The sequence below is a fragment of the Dasypus novemcinctus genome, chromosome 8 (genome assembly GCF_030445035.2).
Source record: "Dasypus novemcinctus isolate mDasNov1 chromosome 8, mDasNov1.1.hap2, whole genome shotgun sequence".
NCBI classification, from domain to species: Eukaryota; Metazoa; Chordata; class Mammalia; order Cingulata; family Dasypodidae; genus Dasypus; species Dasypus novemcinctus.
Window position 1 is genome coordinate 78,856,704 of NC_080680.1, and position 17,652 is coordinate 78,874,355.

The 17,652-nt window shown below is 55.8% G+C and overlaps 2 protein-coding genes across 5 annotated transcripts in view; both read right to left on the reverse strand.

Annotated features, from left to right (window-relative positions):
* Positions 1 to 136: 136 nt before the first annotated feature.
* MYORG (myogenesis regulating glycosidase) lies at positions 137 to 7,173 on the reverse strand. Of its 2 annotated transcripts, none has more exons than XM_004471896.4 (2): positions 6,970 to 7,173; positions 137 to 3,886 (listed from the first exon to the last, which is right to left on the reverse strand). In XM_004471896.4, the coding sequence occupies exon 2, from the start codon at positions 3,826 to 3,828 to the stop codon at positions 1,684 to 1,686; it is 2,145 nt and encodes a 714-aa protein (XP_004471953.1). In that variant the 5' UTR covers positions 3,829 to 3,886; positions 6,970 to 7,173; the 3' UTR covers positions 137 to 1,683. The 2 variants fall into 2 exon arrangements, with proteins under 2 accessions (XP_004471953.1, XP_004471954.1); XM_004471897.5 differs by lacking the exon at positions 6,970 to 7,173 and adding an exon at positions 5,244 to 5,392.
* Positions 7,174 to 8,512: 1,339 nt separating this feature from the next.
* SPMIP6 (sperm microtubule inner protein 6) overlaps positions 8,513 to 17,652 on the reverse strand; it is a 28,957-nt gene continuing 19,817 nt past the window's right edge. The window contains exons 2-7 of one of the 3 annotated variants that reach the window (XM_058302001.2): positions 13,620 to 13,764; positions 11,703 to 11,818; positions 10,706 to 10,781; positions 10,269 to 10,498; positions 9,116 to 9,202; positions 8,513 to 8,670 (exon numbers count right to left, since the gene is read on the reverse strand). In XM_058302001.2, coding sequence (XP_058157984.1) covers positions 9,116 to 9,202; positions 10,269 to 10,498; positions 10,706 to 10,781; positions 11,703 to 11,818; positions 13,620 to 13,764 — 654 coding nt within the window. In that variant the 3' untranslated portion in view covers positions 8,513 to 8,670. Of the gene's footprint in view, positions 8,671 to 9,115; positions 9,203 to 10,263; positions 10,499 to 10,705; positions 10,782 to 11,702; positions 11,819 to 13,619; positions 13,765 to 17,652 lie in introns of all 3 variants that reach the window. The other 2 variants (XM_004471898.3, XM_058302000.2) reach the window with 2 other exon arrangements.

The following is a 17,652-nucleotide window of genomic DNA, read 5'->3' on the forward strand; positions in this document are numbered from 1 at the left end:
GGTGCTAGCTGCAAAGGTTTGAGGTGAGGGGGAGGTAAAGAGAGGAGCATCCCAAGCAGATTCATAGGAAGCCAGGTGGGCTGGGAGTTGGGGTCTGGAAGAAATCCTTGTTGTTTTTAAGCAAGAAAACAATAAATTTTATTATAATAGCTACATTTTATTGAGCACCTACTTTTTGCCAGGCACTTTACATACATCTGTGCTTACAATTCTCACAACCACCTGGGAGGTAGGCATTTTGTCACCATTTTACAGATGAGGAAACCGAGGCTCAGCGAGGTTAAGCAGCATGCTCAAGGTCACACAGCTAGTAGATAAGTGGTAAAACTGGCACTCAAAATGGGCATCCCAAAGCTTTCACCTGGCATTCGCCACACTGAGAAAATAGAGGGGGTGGGCAAAGAGATGTATGCTCCGGGGGGGCAGGGGACTGGTTCTGCTAGTCAGAGCTGTTGAGGGGAGCTGACCCCCTCCTTGTTTCCCACCACCCCTCTCTGGCAAGCCACTCCTCACTCCCAAGACCCAGCTACAAAGTCAGGAAGAACGAGAGGGAAAATGACTGAGATGAAAGACCTTCCCTGTGTGTGTATTTGCTGGCGTCGTTGTGTGTGTGCAGCTCACGTGCTGTGCCGGAGCACACCACCAGAAGAACAACACAGGCCCTCGTAGGCCACACGCCCACCATGTGAGCAGGGAGCCAGGCAGCTGCGGCATCCCGAAAGGGCTGTTGGTTTCAGGGACACCACCTGGGACAGGGCAGGCTCAACAAGCAAAGCCTTCACGGGCTCTCCCTTCTCCCCCACAGGCTTATTGAGCCTTGGGGATGTTGTATTCATTCCACTGACCCAGGCACACATGGTCTCTCTCTCTCTCTCTCTCTCTCACACACACACACACACACACACACACACACACACACACACAGGTTCTTGAGTTAAGGCACCAAGTCTGGCCTGCATGGCCCTGCAAATCCGTGTCACTCAGACCAGGATAGAGGGCCCAGGACTGAGCCCACCTGTGTACACAGATGGGTCCATGTAGCGTTAGCAGTCTTTTCACAAACAGGGGACAGTGGTGCTGGGGACAGCAATGCTGGCGCCACGCTGAGCCCAGCCCTCCTGCCCCCTGGGACCTCCTGCTTCCTCGTTGGCCAAGCATCTCCCTCCTTTCCCCCCAGCGGGGATGGGGCCAGGTCAGCCAGGGCTCAGCCTCAGAGGCAAGAGCCAGTGCGAGGAGCTGGGGGCCTGGCTTCCAACACCAAGAACGTGCCCTTTCTAACTGGGGCAAAGGGCTATTTTGGGGACCTTAAAGAGGATCAAGCTCCCACCTCAAAAGGACAAAGAGGGACACTCAGGCCAGAATGGAGGGAGAGGTTTCTCTTTGTGCTTTAAAAAAATTTGTAACAGGAAGAGAACTGACCCTTTTCCTCTGAGCTCTCTCGCCCCCACCCCAGGGAAGAGGTTTCTGCAGACTGGAGAGGAACGAGGAGGGGAAAGGGGTGTGGTAAGAGTGTGCACGAGTGGGAGGTCGCCTTGGCGCCCCTGCCCAGGCCCCTGCTTGAGCACATTTACTGTCAGCACCCACTTGGTGGGTGACACAAAGCGGGGCTTCCTGGGGATCCGCTGTGCTGGTGTGATGGAGGGTTAAGGACCTGGACGAAGGCTGGAGGTTAGGGCTGTGGGGTCAGGACGCCCAGGTAAAGTAGGCGACCTCATCTAGGTCAACGGGGTAGTCGGTAAGCAGCACTGGCGTCTTGTCGAACAGCTCGCCCTTGTAGCTGCGCCACTTGCCGGCGGGCAGGTAGACGTCGCGCTCCTGCTTGCCCGGCTCCAGCACGGGCGCCACGAGCAGCGTGTCCCCGATGAGGAACTGCGAGTCGATGCGGTGAGCCGTCTCGTCGCCGGGCGCGATCCACCAGAGGGGGCGCACGATGGGGTCGCCCGTGTCGGTGATTTCACCCGCCAGCTCCAGCAGCAGCGGCGCCACAAGCGAGGCCCGCAGCGCCGCGAACTTGTGCGCGATGGCGACCACTTCGGCGTCGTAGCGCCAGGGCGGCACGGAGAACTGCATGGCGGGCATGAAGGCGGCCACCTCCAGCCAGCGCACGTAGAGCTCGCGCTCCGGCTCGTCGCCGCTGCCCGCCGTGCGCCCGGGCACCACGTTGCCGCCCACCATGTCCGGCAGGATGAACGGGTAGCCCAGCATGCTGACGGTGAGCACCGCGGGGATCAGCGAGCGCAGCCCCAGGTCGTACCCCCACACCGAGTCGCGGTCCACCAGGCGGAAGAAGCACGAGATGTTCTGCGACTGGTAGCCCACCCGGACCTCGGCCAACGAGAAGAAGGGCAGTGCCATCTCGGTGTAGCGCCGGCTCCACACGCTGGGGTCGGGCAGCGGTCTGTACGTGCTGAAGTCCTGCGGCAGGTAGCTGACCTCGCCCGCGTCGAACTTGAAGGAGGCCACGGAGTAGCGCGAGCGCAGCCGCCGCAGGTGCCCCTGGAACCAATCGCGGGCCTCGGGGCGCGTGAAGTCGAGCACCGCGCCGATGCCGTTCCACCAGCGCACCAGCGCGGGCAGCCGGCCCGTGGGCTCACGCACGAACAGCTCGCGCTCCACGCCCTCGCCGAAGCGCGACGAGTTGTAGTTGACGAACGGGTGCACCCAGAGCGTGACGCGGAAGCCGGAGTCGCGCAGGTGGCGGAACATGTCGCTGGCGTTAGGGAACTTGGCCTCGTCGAAGTCGAAGTCGCCGTAGGCGGGGGTGTACATGTCGTCGATTTCCAAGTGGCTGCTGTTGAAGCGGTGCTGGCGGATCTGCTGGGCGAAACGCAGCACCTTGTCCTGGTCCACAGCGCGTCCGTACAACGCCCACGTGGACCAGATGGGGTAGCGGAAGGCCTCGGGTGCCGGCACCCTCGACGGCTTGTTGAAGTAACGCCGCACCATGTACTTATGGATAGAGGTGACGTCCGAGCCGACACACACCCGGTAGCTGAGCTCTGGCGCTGCAGCGCGCCCGATGGGCGGCTTGTAGGGTGTGTTGTGGTAGCGCGCCTGCAGTCTCAGGGAGCGCTCCGTGCTGTTCCAGCCCAGGTGGAAGGGCACTGAGTCGTTGACCTTGATGGCGGCCGCGCGCGACGACAGCCAGTAGCGCTCCAGGATGCCCCCGAAGGAGGCGTTGGAGGAGTAGACATCGCTTGTGACAAAGGGCTGCGGCTCCTGCTGGCCTTCCAAGCGGATGGGCCAGTGCTGCGTCTTCATTTCTGCGCCGCCGTACCAGTGCGCCTTGGAGTCTCCCAGGAACATGGCGTGCTCCACCGCGCGCCCCGGCGCCGCCTCCTCCCAGCGCACGCGGTAGCACATGACGGTGTCCTTGGGCCGCACCGTCTGGATGAAGAAGTGCAGCGGGCGCCCCTGGGCCGTGCGAGAGCAGCCGAGGAGGGCGCCATCGCGGCTGCAGGAGTCGAGGTCCAGCTCTCCCGAGCGGAAGGCCAGGCGGAAGACCTGCTCGCCGTTCTGGTTGCGGATGGAGAAGCCGCCGCGGTTGAGGTCCAGCAGCTCGGCCCGCAGGCGTTCCGCCTTGCGGAGAGAGGCGCTGTAGTAGCACCAGGCCACCACTGCCGCCAGCACGAGCAGCAGCCCCAGCACCACCGAGCACAGCAGCGGCTTCAGCTCTTTGGACGGCTTGGGCTTGGCGGGCGAGAAATTGTCGGGCAGGAAGGTGTACATGGCAGCGGCTGCAGAGGCCTCGGGGCTCTTATGGCCCTTGTGGCTACCAGCGCGGCGGCGGGGGTAGGCCTGGCTCTTCTCCTGAGGGTCCTGGAGCATTAGCCCCCAGCTAAGGAAGGAGCGGGCAGTGGGGCCACCCCACCAAGCCCATCTGAGCCTGGAATGGGAAGAGAGAGAGATGGAACTGAGCTTTCCACTGCTGTGGTGTTCCCACTCGCTATAGTGAGAAAGAAGAGGTGTACATCTTGGGAAGGGCCTGACCCGTGGCAAAAATGAGACTCACCGGAATTTTTCACCTGTTGCTTATCCACACTCTCTCATGCGCCCCCAATGCTTTACAAAATTAATCAGGACTCTGAATGGGGAGAGGCAAGTAGCATACATCCCCATTTTCCTGGTGGGGAAACAAAGCCAGAGAAACCTCCCTGGAATCATACATAGGGGCAGTTCAGGTTGAAGAGAAGGGGGAAATGTCCAATTCTGATCCAGCCCTGTACTTTTAGTACTTTCCCTGTATGATATTGTGATGTTTCATACAATGCAGTGAACATAACCAACTTGTTACCTAAATAAAGACTTGATTTTTTAAAAAAGCTCCTTGGGGAATTTAACTGCAGTAGGCTAGCCTCTGTGTCCCCACCGAGAAGGAGAGAGGAGGAAAGAAGGAGATATAACTCAGGCATGGAATTTGATCTTGAGTCAGAAACGAGATTAAATCTGAAGATTAGAGAACTGAATCCAAGGGCCCAGTTTGGTAGGAGGCAGGGTTGGGTTCAGACATTGGGGCCAAGGTTCCTTCTCAGATCTCCCCCTCTTAGCCTTCAAACTCCACCCTGCTCTCCATCATCATTCATCAAGTTCAATTCCCTGCCTATCTCCTTGCTCTGCTCCCAGCATCACATCTGTGGGTCAGCTCCTGGCTCCTGGGAGACCTCCTGGCTTTGTCTCCACCACGCACCCATTGTCCTGCTGCCTCTGCCCTTGTTTAGCACTGTCACTTCTCCCCTGTGTTATTGCAACACTTCTCCAATATTCCTCCCTGCCCCCAGCTTCTTTTCCTCATGGTGATCTTTGTAAAGCATTATCAGACCACATCTCTCCCTGGTTTACAGAGCTTCTTAGCACCCCAGGATGAAGCCTTAAGTATGAGCCTTCGAGGCATGGCGTGGTCTCAGCTGCCTGTCTGAATCCATTTCCAATCAGAGCCATCCTATCACCAAGCCCATTCCTTCCCTTCCACCACCTTAGTCCTTCAGGCCGCCTGCTGCAGGTGATTTTGCCACCCACCTTGGGCCAAGACACCTCTCCCCCACCATCTGGCTCTCCAGGGATCAGGCATCCCTCCTCACATACACGCACACTCCCATACTGTATGGTCAAAATCTGGATATGACTGCAGGGAAACACAAGCTTGGGGGGAGGTGTATGTCTGAGGCTTCAGGGCAGAGTCCAATAAAGAAAGAGCACCAGTTAGGCACACAACAAGAATACACACTGCCAGGCAGTCAGCTTACCCATCAGCTTCAGCTGGGAGCAAGTAGAGAGGGAAACCGGCATCAGTAATTAGCCTCCTCCCAGATGCCAGTATCTGACTCTTAAGTCACCAGCTCCGTCCTAGGAGATGCCAAAACTACTCAAGAGTCCTCACCTCTCCCACCTCCCCATGCAGGGACCACCAACAGTGCCAGGCCAGACCCATTTCAGAACTTTGTTCTCAGATGTCAATACACCGCCACCTACAGTCCTTCCTCCCCCCACTCTCCCCAGAGAGGTGCCATCTCAGGCTTCTTTCTCAATGGCCCCCCTCCTTTCGACTTCCTAAACTAGGCAGCCCCCTGGTCTAGAACAGCTTCTTATTCCTTTTCCTCTCAGCACATTCTGCCCACATAATTGAGCATTCCTCTCCTATCCCACTATGGACTCCCCTTCCTGTAGATACAGACTAGAAAAAGCCTTCCTGGAAAATGCATGCAGTGGCTTTTAGCTGACACCCTCAAGCTGAGCAGAACCCAAAGAAGGCCGTAGGTGCATTTATATTCATTGATTCAAGGCAACCAAGGCCCCTTTCTGGGCACCAAGGGAATGAGGGGAGAGGGCCTATAGCTGAATAGGACAGCGACCCCCCCCCCCACCATAGCTTTCATATGAAGTCAGCCCATCTCATGGTGCCTGGAGGTATGGAAACGCCCCCTAGGTGGCCTCAAATCCCTTTCCAAGACTTAGGTTCTATGAGTCTTAACTTTCTGGGATTCCAAGGTTCTTTGATGAAGGACAAGAGCCCGCAGACCTGAGCATCTAGGTACAGTGCCTATTTACAGATGAGGAAACAGTAGCCCAAACAAGTGAAAGGGCTTTTCTGAAGTCACCCAGGTAGCAAGGTTGCCTGAATCCAAAACCCCAGTGCAACCCTCCACACCCAAGTTCTGGGAGATAAGAGATAATGGTATGACCTGCCTGCAGGAATGCGAGGGAGGAAAAGCGGGTGGGGTGGGGCGGAGGTGGCACTGTGGCCTAGGGAGGATGAGACAGGCTTCCATCAGGTGGCTGTGGGCACGGTGAGGCCTGTCTCCCCAGGGATTGGTGCTGCTTGCTCTAGGCTGACCGGGAGGACTTCTTAGGGCCATTTTAAAGCACTTGCCACCGGAGCTGTGGGCAGGGAATTTATTGGGGGGTGGGAGGGGTGGAAGTCTTTGGTTCTGGTTAACGGTGGCGCTAGAGATGCCTGGAGTTTACGGCCTCCGCCGTTTGCCAACCACTGGCTAAGACCGGCAGGTGGGGTCTGCGGGGCCTGCCTCCTTTGGCTCTGCCCCAGCGGAGCCTCTCCCCACGAAACCTGTCTTGGCTGTCCGCCCCTGGCCCCGTCTGAAGGGAGGGCCCGGTCCGGCCCAACTAAGGAGGAGGTCATTCCAAGCTGAGTCCTTTGTCCCAGGAGAGTGGAAATGTCAAAGGAAACTCGATCCGACCCATCTTCCACCCCCGCCGGGCGGCGGGATCCGCGGGGATCGAGTGACGGCGCCCACAGCCTGGAATAGTTCCCACCCACCCCCAGCGCCCCGCCCGACAGCTCCACGGTCAGGGGGGCCAAGGAGGGGCCTATCGCCCGCCGGGAACCGCGGCCCGAGAAGGGGCCCAGGTGTCCAGGCTCGCCCCACCCACTCAGGGGCAGGAGCGAAAGTTCAGGAATCTTGCGCCCCCAGCAGCGCCCCCCCCCTCCAAGGGCCTCCCGCTGGGCTCACTCACGGCAGGGACGGCCCCGCGAAAGTGGGAGGGTAGGTAGGCTCCGGCAGCTCCCCTTCGCAAGACCCGGAGCTGAGTTGCCACCGCGCAGCGCGCGGCGCAGCCTGGCGGGAGGCTGCGGGGGCCCTCCTCGGGCCCCGCCCTCGGGCCGCGCGGCCCCGCCGGGGCTGTCCAGTCTCGCCTCTAGCCTCCGAGGCCAGCCCCGCCCTTGGCGCCGGACCCCTCCTCCCATATTGTCACGCGGGCCTCAGGCCCCGCCCCTCGCCCCCTCTCCCACCCAGTGCTCTGGGCTCTGCCCCTGGCACCTCGGGCCCGGCCACACCACGCGTGCTTCGGCTCGGTCCCAGGCCTGCGGGCGGGGCTCGGCCCCGGGCCTGCTGGGAAGTGTAGTTCTGGAGAGAGGAGCAGCCTCAGAAGGTTGGGGTTCTTGCCCCCCAGGCTGGGCTTGGAATCTGTTTGAGAGGGAAGGAGCCGCAGAGCAAAGAGCCAGGGCTGGCCCCTGGGATTCCTGTCCCTCCAGGTGGGGCAGGTCGAGGCGTCTCCGTCCAACCCTCTCCCAAACACTCAGGTTTTCCCTTGAGGGAAAAGGGTAGCGGACCTCGGGAAGGATTTCAGCTGCCAATGCAGGGTGGACCCAGCAAAGGACGCACAGGAAGGAGACTGTAGTTCCACCAGCAAGGAGGCCAGGCTGTCGGTTCCCACCGGTCCTGACAAGTTGTGTCCGAGGTCTGGGATTGGGAAGACCTGTTTCTGCTCAGGATTCTGCACTCTCCCCGGCTCTGCCTCCCCCGGCCCCCAACCTGGTCCAGCCCCTCTTCGTGGGGGCATCCTTTAGTTAGAAAATGCCCTGTGCTCCACAGAAGTGGCACGCCCTGTCACGTCTTGGCTGGGGAGTGGAGGGCGAGGAAGGGAAGGCATGCAAGACCCAGTATTCTTTGACAGAGAAAGGAAAATACCAGAGATCCCATAGATTCCAGTACACCCGACCCTTTCTCCCTGGGCAGGGAAACAGGGCTTTGTTGTTCAGTTGCAGTTTCTTGCTCATGAAATCCTCCCAAATTATGTTTTGAACCTCTTGCACTTGCATAGGGGAGGGCAACAAGGGCTTCTGAGTACAGAGAGGGTTTTGGGGGGACTGGGAGGGAGACTCTGGAAGCAGAGATCCAGAGCTTTGGGTTTTGGAGGATTCTAGGCCCCCAAGTTTGGGGACATATTGGGGAAATGTTCATTGGAGGGTCTCCATGGGGTGGGAGGTGGGTGGACCCAACCAAGGAGGAGTCTTTACTGTGTGATTAGGCAGACCCATTCGTTTGGGCTCTGAAATGGAGGGGAGGAAGACACTAGAGGATTATAGGGCTACAGTTATGTGTCAGGAGGGCACCCAGGGCCACCTGAGGAAGTACCGAGACCACCTGGCTGTAGGAAGAGCTCAGGGCAGGGCAACCCCGAGAAAAACTCCATCTCAGTCAAGGAGGCTAGACAGAGGTCTGAGTAACTGGCCCCTCGCTGCCAGATCCTCCTGGGTAGGGACAAAGGAAGCAGGCTCTTGGGGTAAAGAGTTTTATTGCTTAACCCTCTTGGCCCAGCCAGCCCGGGCTCTACCAGCAGCGGTAGTTGGGATAGGTCTCGGACACAAACTCAGGGTGGACGATGTAGTTGTTTCTCTGGGTACCACCGGACTTCTTGAAGTGACTTGTGTCCCACCTGTGGGGAGAGATGGGTCAGCCCTTTTGGACTCTCACACGTCCAAGTGAACATCTGACCCCAGTTCTCAATGCTGACCTTACGCTAACATTTTGACCCCTATCACTGACTCTGGGCTCCACCACTGACCTCCTCACCTCAGGTCCCGCTTCTGAGGTAATTCCCAATACCTGCTCCCTAACGCTGACTTCTTACTCTTCAAGCCCTAAACCAGAGCCCTGATCGTTTGACTAAGCCCGGTTCTCCAACCTCTGACCCCTCAATCCCAGCCTCCTCGCCGTTTCTTGGGGGAGGTCCGTTTCCTACCCAGCTTTGCTTTCCCCGTGGCACTAGCGCCCCCTTGTGGCACCGTCGGGTCAGTGAGCCGCCGCGGACCTTTCCCACCCTTCCAGGGCCCCTGCGCGCGGAGGGAACGCCGGCGTGCGCGTGTGCGCGCGAGACTCACCTAAGGTTCGGATATGGGTAATACGAAGGCGGGGGAGTTGTAACAGCACACTGCATGCCGGACCGGTGTTCGTAGGGCGATGCACCCCTGGTGGAGGAAGTGGTGGGCCAGGAGGAATCGGGCCTTTTCATACCTCCTCTAGCCCCCAGCCCAGAGCGGGCCCTGGGCGGCGCTTCAGACGCCTGTCCCACGGCTCCGAGACCCTCCCCTCGGGCCCCTTGCCCTTCAACACTCCACCGCAGCACCCCTTCCAGGAAGCCCCCTGGGAGGTAAGGCCCCTGTGTCTGCCCCCAAGGCCGGCTAGTGGAGCACCCGGGGTTCCGGCCGTCGGGGGACCTGGGACACCCTCCACCGGACAGTGATTTGTCCAGTACTATGGACGGAGCGACGACAGCTCCGGAGGCCAGGCCCTTTCTCGCTGCCCCATGCCCTGGCGAGGGCTGGGACCCGTATTCACAAAACGTATCAGGCTCTGCCAGCCAAGGGAGGGGCGCGGGGATCACCGAGGGACCAGGGGCCGGGCTTGGGACCCCCGCGTTCACAGCTCTGACGCGCAGACATCTGGAGTTCTCTCCGGCGCGGCCCTCCCTGCCCGCCGTCAGGTGCAGGGAGACTCCTGCATGGCAGTCCGGGCTCCGAATGTGCACCTGGGACTCAGTTTCCCCAGCAGAATACCCTCGAAGAAGGCAAGGGCCGCTCTGGTAACGCGGTCACCATCTCCTCGCTTTCCCAGCCCCCAGCAATGACCCCGCCCGCCAGGGACCTGAAGCCCAGGAGGAGAGGACATTTTCCCAAGGGCTCCTGGAACCCCGTAGGCTGGAAGCTGCGCCCCCAGGGTCGAAGGTCTAGAGCCGGGTGTCGCAGACGGGGAACGGGGCCGGCGGGCAGGGCACAGGGATGCATCCGGTGCGCGGGGACACTTCCTCAAACACCCTCCGGCAGGGCAGATGCTGGAGCGAGGGTGACCTGGAGCCCAGTTCGGGAAGGACAGGGGTCGGCAACTTGGGAAAACCTTCGCGCTGGTTCTCCCTCCTGCGCGGTGGGCTCAGGTTCCGGGGGAGCGCGGGGCAGGCGGGACACTGAGAGGGCACTAAGGGGGCACCAAGAGGGCTGGCGGCCCAAAGCGAGGTGGGCGCGGCCCTGCGAACCTTACAGTCGGCTGCGCGTGGCACGGCGGCCGCGGGCGGCGCTGGACGCACGGCGCCTCGGCGGCGTAGCAGTCCAGCCCGCGCAGACAGTAGTGGCGGCCGGAGCACGGGCTTTCGTAGCCCTGGAAGGGCAGGCGGCCGGGCAGCGGGTCCACGCAGCCGCAGCGGGCTGCGATCTGAGGCAGCGGCTGGCCCCGGGACAGCGAGCGCAGCATGTTCACCACCACCTCGCGTTCTGCACCCGCGGCGGGCCCCGCAGACGCGGACACAGGGAGAGTCGCAGGGATGGGCAGAGCCAGGGACAGAGCCAGGAAGAGAAAGACAAAAACAGGGACGGACAGAGAGTTACGCCTGTGCCGAGGGCCCTCGGCCTCCTCCTTGTCCCCGGGGTCCGCATTCTGGCCTCCCCCTACCTGCCCCTCCACCACCCCACCGCTGTTACCGTAGGCGTTGAGCCGCTCCGGCTTAGGAGGACACTCCAAGGGCATTCCTCCATCCACCGTCTCCATCCCGGCTTCCTGGAAGTGGCCCACGCGCGGCCTTAAGCTCTGACCCGGAAAAGCTCTTCCCTTCGCGACCAGCCAGACCCGTCCCCAGGCCCTGCCTTCTCGTGCCCTCCCAGGGTGTCCCTACCTCAGGGCTCTGCGTGTTAGGGTTGTCGCCGGGCAACGCGTTTGCTCCGCCTCTCTAGCGAGGGCGCTGTGGGTGGGCGAGGTTTGGCGCTAGGCCTCGGAAGACCCTCCCTCAGCGTTTTGTCTTTGATCTCTCTCCCTGTCTGCCTGTGTACCTGATTCTGTCTAGCTGTGTCTTGGTGTCGCTGATAGAGCGTTTTCAATAACACCTGCCCGTCAGAACCACCTGGGGAACTTGTGAAAAATTCTGATTCTTGAGGAAGTTCTGATTTAAAAGATTTCAGTCAAGTAGAGGCCAGCCACTGGCCTAAGGATAAGAACCACTGCTGTGACCTCAGGTTCTCTCACATTTCCTCTTCCCTCAGGCCTGGGGCTGGGCCTGGACTCCCTGCCAGCTCCTTGGAAGGTTCTCCAGTATCTGCGCTGCCCCTGAGTGGCCCTGTCCGCCCTCCTGTTGTCCCTGCTCACATCACAAAGGACAGGAGAGTGGAGCTGGGGTAGGCGGCCCAGCTTCAGGAAGGCGGTGCTTCGAAGTGCATACCAGCTAAGTCCCCTCAGAGCCTGGTCAGAGATTGGGGGTCAGGGCCCCCAGGCCCCAGAGATTGGGACTCAGGGGCCCAAAACTGTCACAAGGGCATCCTGAGCTCCCTTGTCTCCTAGAAATACAAACACCAGTTTCAGAAATGGGGAAGAGCTCTGGAGAATTGATGGGCAAAGGTTGAGGAACTAATGTGAAATAACACTGTGGCTGGGATGGGGAGGGGGTGCGTTCCAGACCTCCGGCTCTGCGCTGGGCGTGGTAAGTACCTTAGGCAGCGGCGGAAGGCAGGTGGTGTACTTGTTCCAGCCGCCACTGCTGTAAGGGCCCATCCTCCAGGTGGCATACCGGTCACCATACAGGTAGTTTGGGTTGCACTTGTCTGCTTGATAAGGATGGAGATGTCAGACAGTGTGACTCTTACTCCACACCAGGATCTGGGACCCCCTGTTCCTCTTCTGGTCTCCAGTACAATGCCTGACTCTCACTTATCTCCTTCGGTCCAGTCCCAAGCCAAGCCTGGCCCCAAACTTGTCCCAGAAGCTGAAATGCAGCTCATTTCCCACTCAAGGCCACCTTCTCAGTGGGGCTTGGATCCTCTGAGCTATGGCTTTTCATCCTCACGCGCTGAATCAGGCAATGGGACCTCCTCCCAGGTCTTCCCTCTCCCTCATCGTCCACATCCAGGCATCAAGGTTTCCTATTCTCCCTCCTTAAAATCACTTAAATCTATCCTCTCTTCTCTAGTCCCCTGTCAGCTCACCCCTGTATCTCTTTAGTGCCTTAACCAGGGGCCAGTATAATATCCTGGTTAATAGAATGGATCCTACAGACTGCCTAGGTTTAAATTTCAGCTTTGCCTCGCTATCGACTATGTATGCCCTTGACCAAGTTAATTAATTTCTTCAATTTTATAGGGGAGTAATGGTACTATCTACCTGGGTTGGAGAGATTTGAATGAGTTAATAAATGTAAAACACTGAGAACAGTGCCCAGCACATAGAAAGCTATTATTATTACCACACCAGTCTCCACGCCTCATCTTTGAAATCCCACCATTAAACCTCTGTGTAAAAGGTGTGGTACAATGAAAATCTGACCATGACACTTCTCTCCGTAAAACTCTTCAAAGTCCCACCCACCCAGTCACCTAACATTTATAAGGCCCTCCATGATCCTTGCCCCCACCTCCCACACCCAGCCTGAAAGAACAGGTGTGAGGGACTTGGCGCTGTCAGTAATTAAAGCCACAGTTTTTTATAAAATGGCTTCAGGAGAGAGAAGGCGGCCCAGGACAGCACCCTCAGGAGGCCTAGGTTTCTGAGTGGGTGAAGAGGAGAGCTGAGAAAAAGTTGTCAGAGAAGCTGGGGAAGGAAGGCGTTTCAAGATGCAGCGGGGTCAGAAGAGTGAGATGCCTAGGATAGGTCTCATAAGGGAAAGATTGAAGGGTCCCATGGATTTGGTGATTAGAACCACACGAGAGCTGTTTTAATGTTTCAGGGCAGGAGATGCAGCCTTCCCATTTCAATTGGATAAGGATTCCCCATCACTTTATTCAACAAAACCCTTTTGAAGCAGGCACTGTTCTAGATGGAAGGACACAATTGTGAAAAAGGCAGGAATACCTGGTCTTATGACAAGTACAGGGAGATAGACCATAAACACGTAGCCAATGAGAAAGGATTTCTCAGGAGTAAAGGGGATGAGGAAGTAGGGACCGTGAGTATAGACTACGTTTCTGGGTTGTGAGGGGGAGAGAGAATTTTTAAGAAGAGAATAGGAAAGTCATGTTGAGGGGAAAGAGGCAGAGGGATGCAGGAGTGATGGGGCATGGGGTGGGTAGGGTTGATGGAACAGGGCTGCTCAGAAGATGGGCAGGGATGGCATCCAGTATACACTTGGAGGGATTTGTTTGGGGACTGTTAATATTCTCCCCATCTCTTTTAAGGACAAGACCCAGAACTCTTCCAGTTTCATGCCACAGATAGGGAGCTCCCAAAAGGCAGCACCTCGTTCTCCTCCAGGGTCAGGTCAAGTGGGGAGTCAGGTTGAAATGGGGGGTGGTTAGGAAGATGCCCAGGTCATGGGTGGAGATAGGGTTGATATAGAATCAGGGTGGAGATCAGTATTCAAGTTGGGGGGCAGATCACTGCTGGGGTCAAGGTCGGGTGGAGGTGAGGTCCTACCGTCCTCCTGAGAAAGCCAGTACTTCTCAGGCAAGTAAGGGTGGCCTGGTATGGAACTCTTATAGCTGTAGTCCTGCACGGCACATTTGACCATCTTCTGCAGGGCATCAGGATCCACGTGGCGCTGGGATGTCTGAGTCAGGCCCTGCGAAGAGGAGAGGGCAGGAAGAGGGAAGGTGCATAGACAGCTCAGCCCTGGAGTCCTCCTGGACTCAGGTGCAGCCCCTCTTTAGAAAGTCAGTGCAGGTGGGTCTCCCACAGCCTGCTCCCTGTATCAGAGGGAATTCTCTGCCAGCCCTGGTTCCCTCTTTACAATTCTCTTGTTGCAATCACCCTTTCCTCCTTTCTTTCTATTCAAATCTGGGCCTTGGAGCCAGGGGCTTGTCCTGAGAGTGGTTTTCTGACTTCATTTGTGTCCTGTCCTAGACTGGGCACCCTTTGAGGGCAGAGATGGCTGTTCCTGTCCTCTTTCTTTCAGACTGTGTGATGTCAGCAAGCAGGTGCTGGGTCTTCCCCAACAGATAAAAAGGCCCCTGGCACTATCTGGAGCCTTAGGAAAAGCTGTCTCCTTGGGGACTAGCTGCCTTATGCAAGTCTCTTGGACAGGAAAGGCTTTCTGGAAATCTGGCATTTTGGGGGAGCTGAAGGATGGGGTTGGAGGGGCACTTTAAAATTTAATTCCCTGACTCCAACTGGACCTGACTCTACTCTGGCTTTGATCCTGACACTCTTGACTCTGACCCTCATTTTGCCCTGGCCTTCACCCTACCTTGACCTTTTTCCTAGTCTCAGCCCAGGTCCTGGGCCCCTCTGCTTCTTGAGATTCCCCTCATTTCATCTCATTTCCCCTTTGGGGGCCAGATCTATGGAAGCCCAGATCAAGGCCCACTTGTTCTCAGCTGAGGGCAGAATGCCAAGTTAGTTGTGAGTCCACAGGTCTCTGCAGACAGCTGGGGTCCCAGGGGCGAGACACCCTGAAAAGTCAGACGCTAGAAAGAACTTCCTCAATATGGGCAGTGAAGTTCCGGGAATGGTGGCCACCCACACTTCCTCCTTATGGTCTAATGAGCAGAGGCTTCTCTTAGCCACGGCTGAGACCTTGCTGTTGTCAGTGCTTCCACCCCTCTGAAAACGCTCCAGCTCAGGGGCTTCTTGACTCCCCAGTGCCCAGCTGCGGTTCTGTGCCGTGGGCAGCTCCTGCACAGGCACGCTCCATGGAGGTGGAGGTGGGGCAAAATGCGGGGGTTGGGGCTGCCCCCAGGATTCAGCAGTTCAGCGCTTCCCTGAGTTGTACAGTACACACACACACACACACACAAGTCTAGGCATAACAGATACGCTCACACACACACAGACATATATCCATCCATACACAAGGACATACCCAATCCCACACAGTCATAGATAGACACAACGTGTAGATACAAAGGAACTCACCATAGGTTTTTCTGTTAGAGATTTTCCTCAGGTGTTTGTAATTTTTGTCTGTTTCTGATTATGAGGGAAAGATGTAAAAAGCTCACTGGAGACTTTGAGCTGTGGGTGGACTTTGATGACCATGAGCATCACTGTAGAGGGATCTGGTTGGACCTTTTTTTTTTTTTTAAAGATTTATTTTTTTTTTAATTTATTTCTCTCCCTTTCTCTCCCTCCCCAGTTGTCTGCTCTGTGTCCATTCACTGTGTGTTGTTCTGTGTCTGCTTGTATTCCTGTCAGCGGCACCTGGAATCTGTGTCGCGTTTTGTACGTTATCTTGCTGTGTCAGCTCTCTGTGTGTGCGGCACCATTCCTGGGCAGGCTGTGCTTTTTTGTGCTGGGCGGCTCTCCTTGCAGGTTGCACTCCTTGCGCGTGGGGCTGCCCTACGTGGGGGACACCCCTGTGTGGTATGGCACTCCTTGCGCGCATCAGCACTGCACATGGGCCAGCTCCACATGGGTCAGGAGGCCCTGGGTTTGAACCCTGGACCTCCCATGAGGTAGGCGGATGCCCTATCCATTGGGCCAAGTCCGTTTCCCTGGACCATTTTTTGGTGAACTCTGAAGTCAGCCTCTATAGGTCTTTTCTCTTGGGATAATCGGATTCTTCAAAAAAGACTTTTTCAGTCTCTGGACTGAAGGTAATGACCTAGCTGTCAGTATTTTGAGAATCTAGTGGAGAAGGCAGCTGCTGGGGGTTTTAGCATTTGGTACACAGAGGCTCATTGTTTTCAACATGGTACCCTGTCCTTAACTGGGTCTGGTGTGCCCAACTGACATCCTCTCCGAAAAATGAACTTTCTGCCTTTCACTGGGATGGGGGCAGGCAGTCACCCTAAGGCATGGGATAGGGGAGGGGATAAGTGGGTTTTACTGCTTCTTAGACAGCTTTCAAATAATCCTTCTTTCAACCTTGGCCCAGTCCCATCTTCAGTGCCAGAGAAACCTAGAAACTTACCAATTCCTGATCCTTTCGGAAATTCTGCTGTTTTAAGTAGCATTATATCTTGGGGTCTAGCATTGCTGGCTTTGCATTCAGTTTTCTCAGATCTATTAAGTCAGTAAACTTTTATCTATCATACTTTCAAACTTCCAATATTTCGTTGCCCTTGTGCTCTCTACTTTCTCTCCCATCCTTGAGGGTTTACGTCTTAAATACCCATTTAGAGTAGTTTTATTTTTTTTATTTAAAGATTTATTTATTTATTTTCTCTCCCCTCCCCCCCCCCAGTTGTCTGTTCTCTCTGTCTATTTGCTGAGTGTTCTTCTTTGTCCACTTCTGTTGTTGTCAGCGGCACGGGAATCTGTGTTTCTTTTTGTTGTGTCATCTCGTTGTGTCAGCTCTCCGTGTGTGTGGCGCCATTCCTGGGCAGGCTGAACTTTCTTTCGCACTGGGCAGGTCTCCTTATGGGGCACACTCCTTGCGCGTGGGGCTCCCCTATGCGGGGACACCCCTGCGTGGCACGGCCACCCCTGTGTGGCACGGCACTCCTTGCGCGCATCAGCACTGAGCGTGGGTCAGCTGCACACGGGTCAAGGAGGCCCGGGGTTTGACCCGCGGACCTTCCATGTGGTGACAGGTGTCCTAACCACTGAGCCAAGTCCGCTTCCCCATTTATAGTAGTTTTAGCGAGGTTTCAGGAGGGAGCCAAAAACGTGTTCAGTCTGAACCCAGGGAAATATAATTCTTTACTTGTTCTACATATGAATCCTTTGTCAGTTTCATGTTACAAATAATCTTTTCTCAGTTTGTGACTTGTATTTTCATTTTACTTATGGTGTCTTTTGAAGAACAGAAGTTCTTAATTTTAACATAGTTTATTAATATATTATTTTATGGTTAGCACTTTTTGTGAATTATTTAAGAAATCTACCTATACTCTAAGATAATGGAGATATTGTCTTATATTTTCTTTCAAAAGCTATACAGTTTTACTTTACATATTTAAGTCTTTAATTTGCCAGCAGTTGCCTTTTGGGTTTGATGCGAGGTAGGGAAATTTTATTTTTACCCATATGGATAACTAATTGCCCCATTGAACAGTCAGTCTAGCTTTCCTCACAGATTTGTAATGCCACCTTATGCCTGATAGTTCTTCTTCCTTAGCTCTACTTTCAACCACCTCTTTTGTATATTGTTTCCATGTATATGTGTGTCTGCTTCTGGTCTAGACTATCATATTAAGCAATTTGCCTATCCCTAGAGTAATACTATACTTTATTAATGTCTATAGTTTTGTAATTGATATTAATATCTGATTGGGCAGGTCCCTTCTTATGGAGTATTTTAGCTATTTGGTCACTGCTCTTCTGTATAAATTTTAGAAATAGCTTGTCAAATTTTTCAAAAAATCCTTTTGGGATTTTAATAATATTGCATTGAATCTTTACAGTGGTGACTCTTTCTATCCATGAGCATGTTATATCCCTTCATTTAAGTATTTTTAAAAAGTATTGTTTATATGGCTTAAGAGACATCAAAATGAGTCAGGAGGTCATCAGGGGGGTCGCGTTTACACACATCTCAGCAGCATCTCAGAGACAGCCAAAGTGCATA

Coding starts and splice junctions, on each gene's coding strand:
- MYORG (XM_004471896.4), bottom strand. CDS start 3,828: ATGCTCCAGGACCCTCAGGAGAAGAGCCAGGCCTACCCCCGCCGCCGC.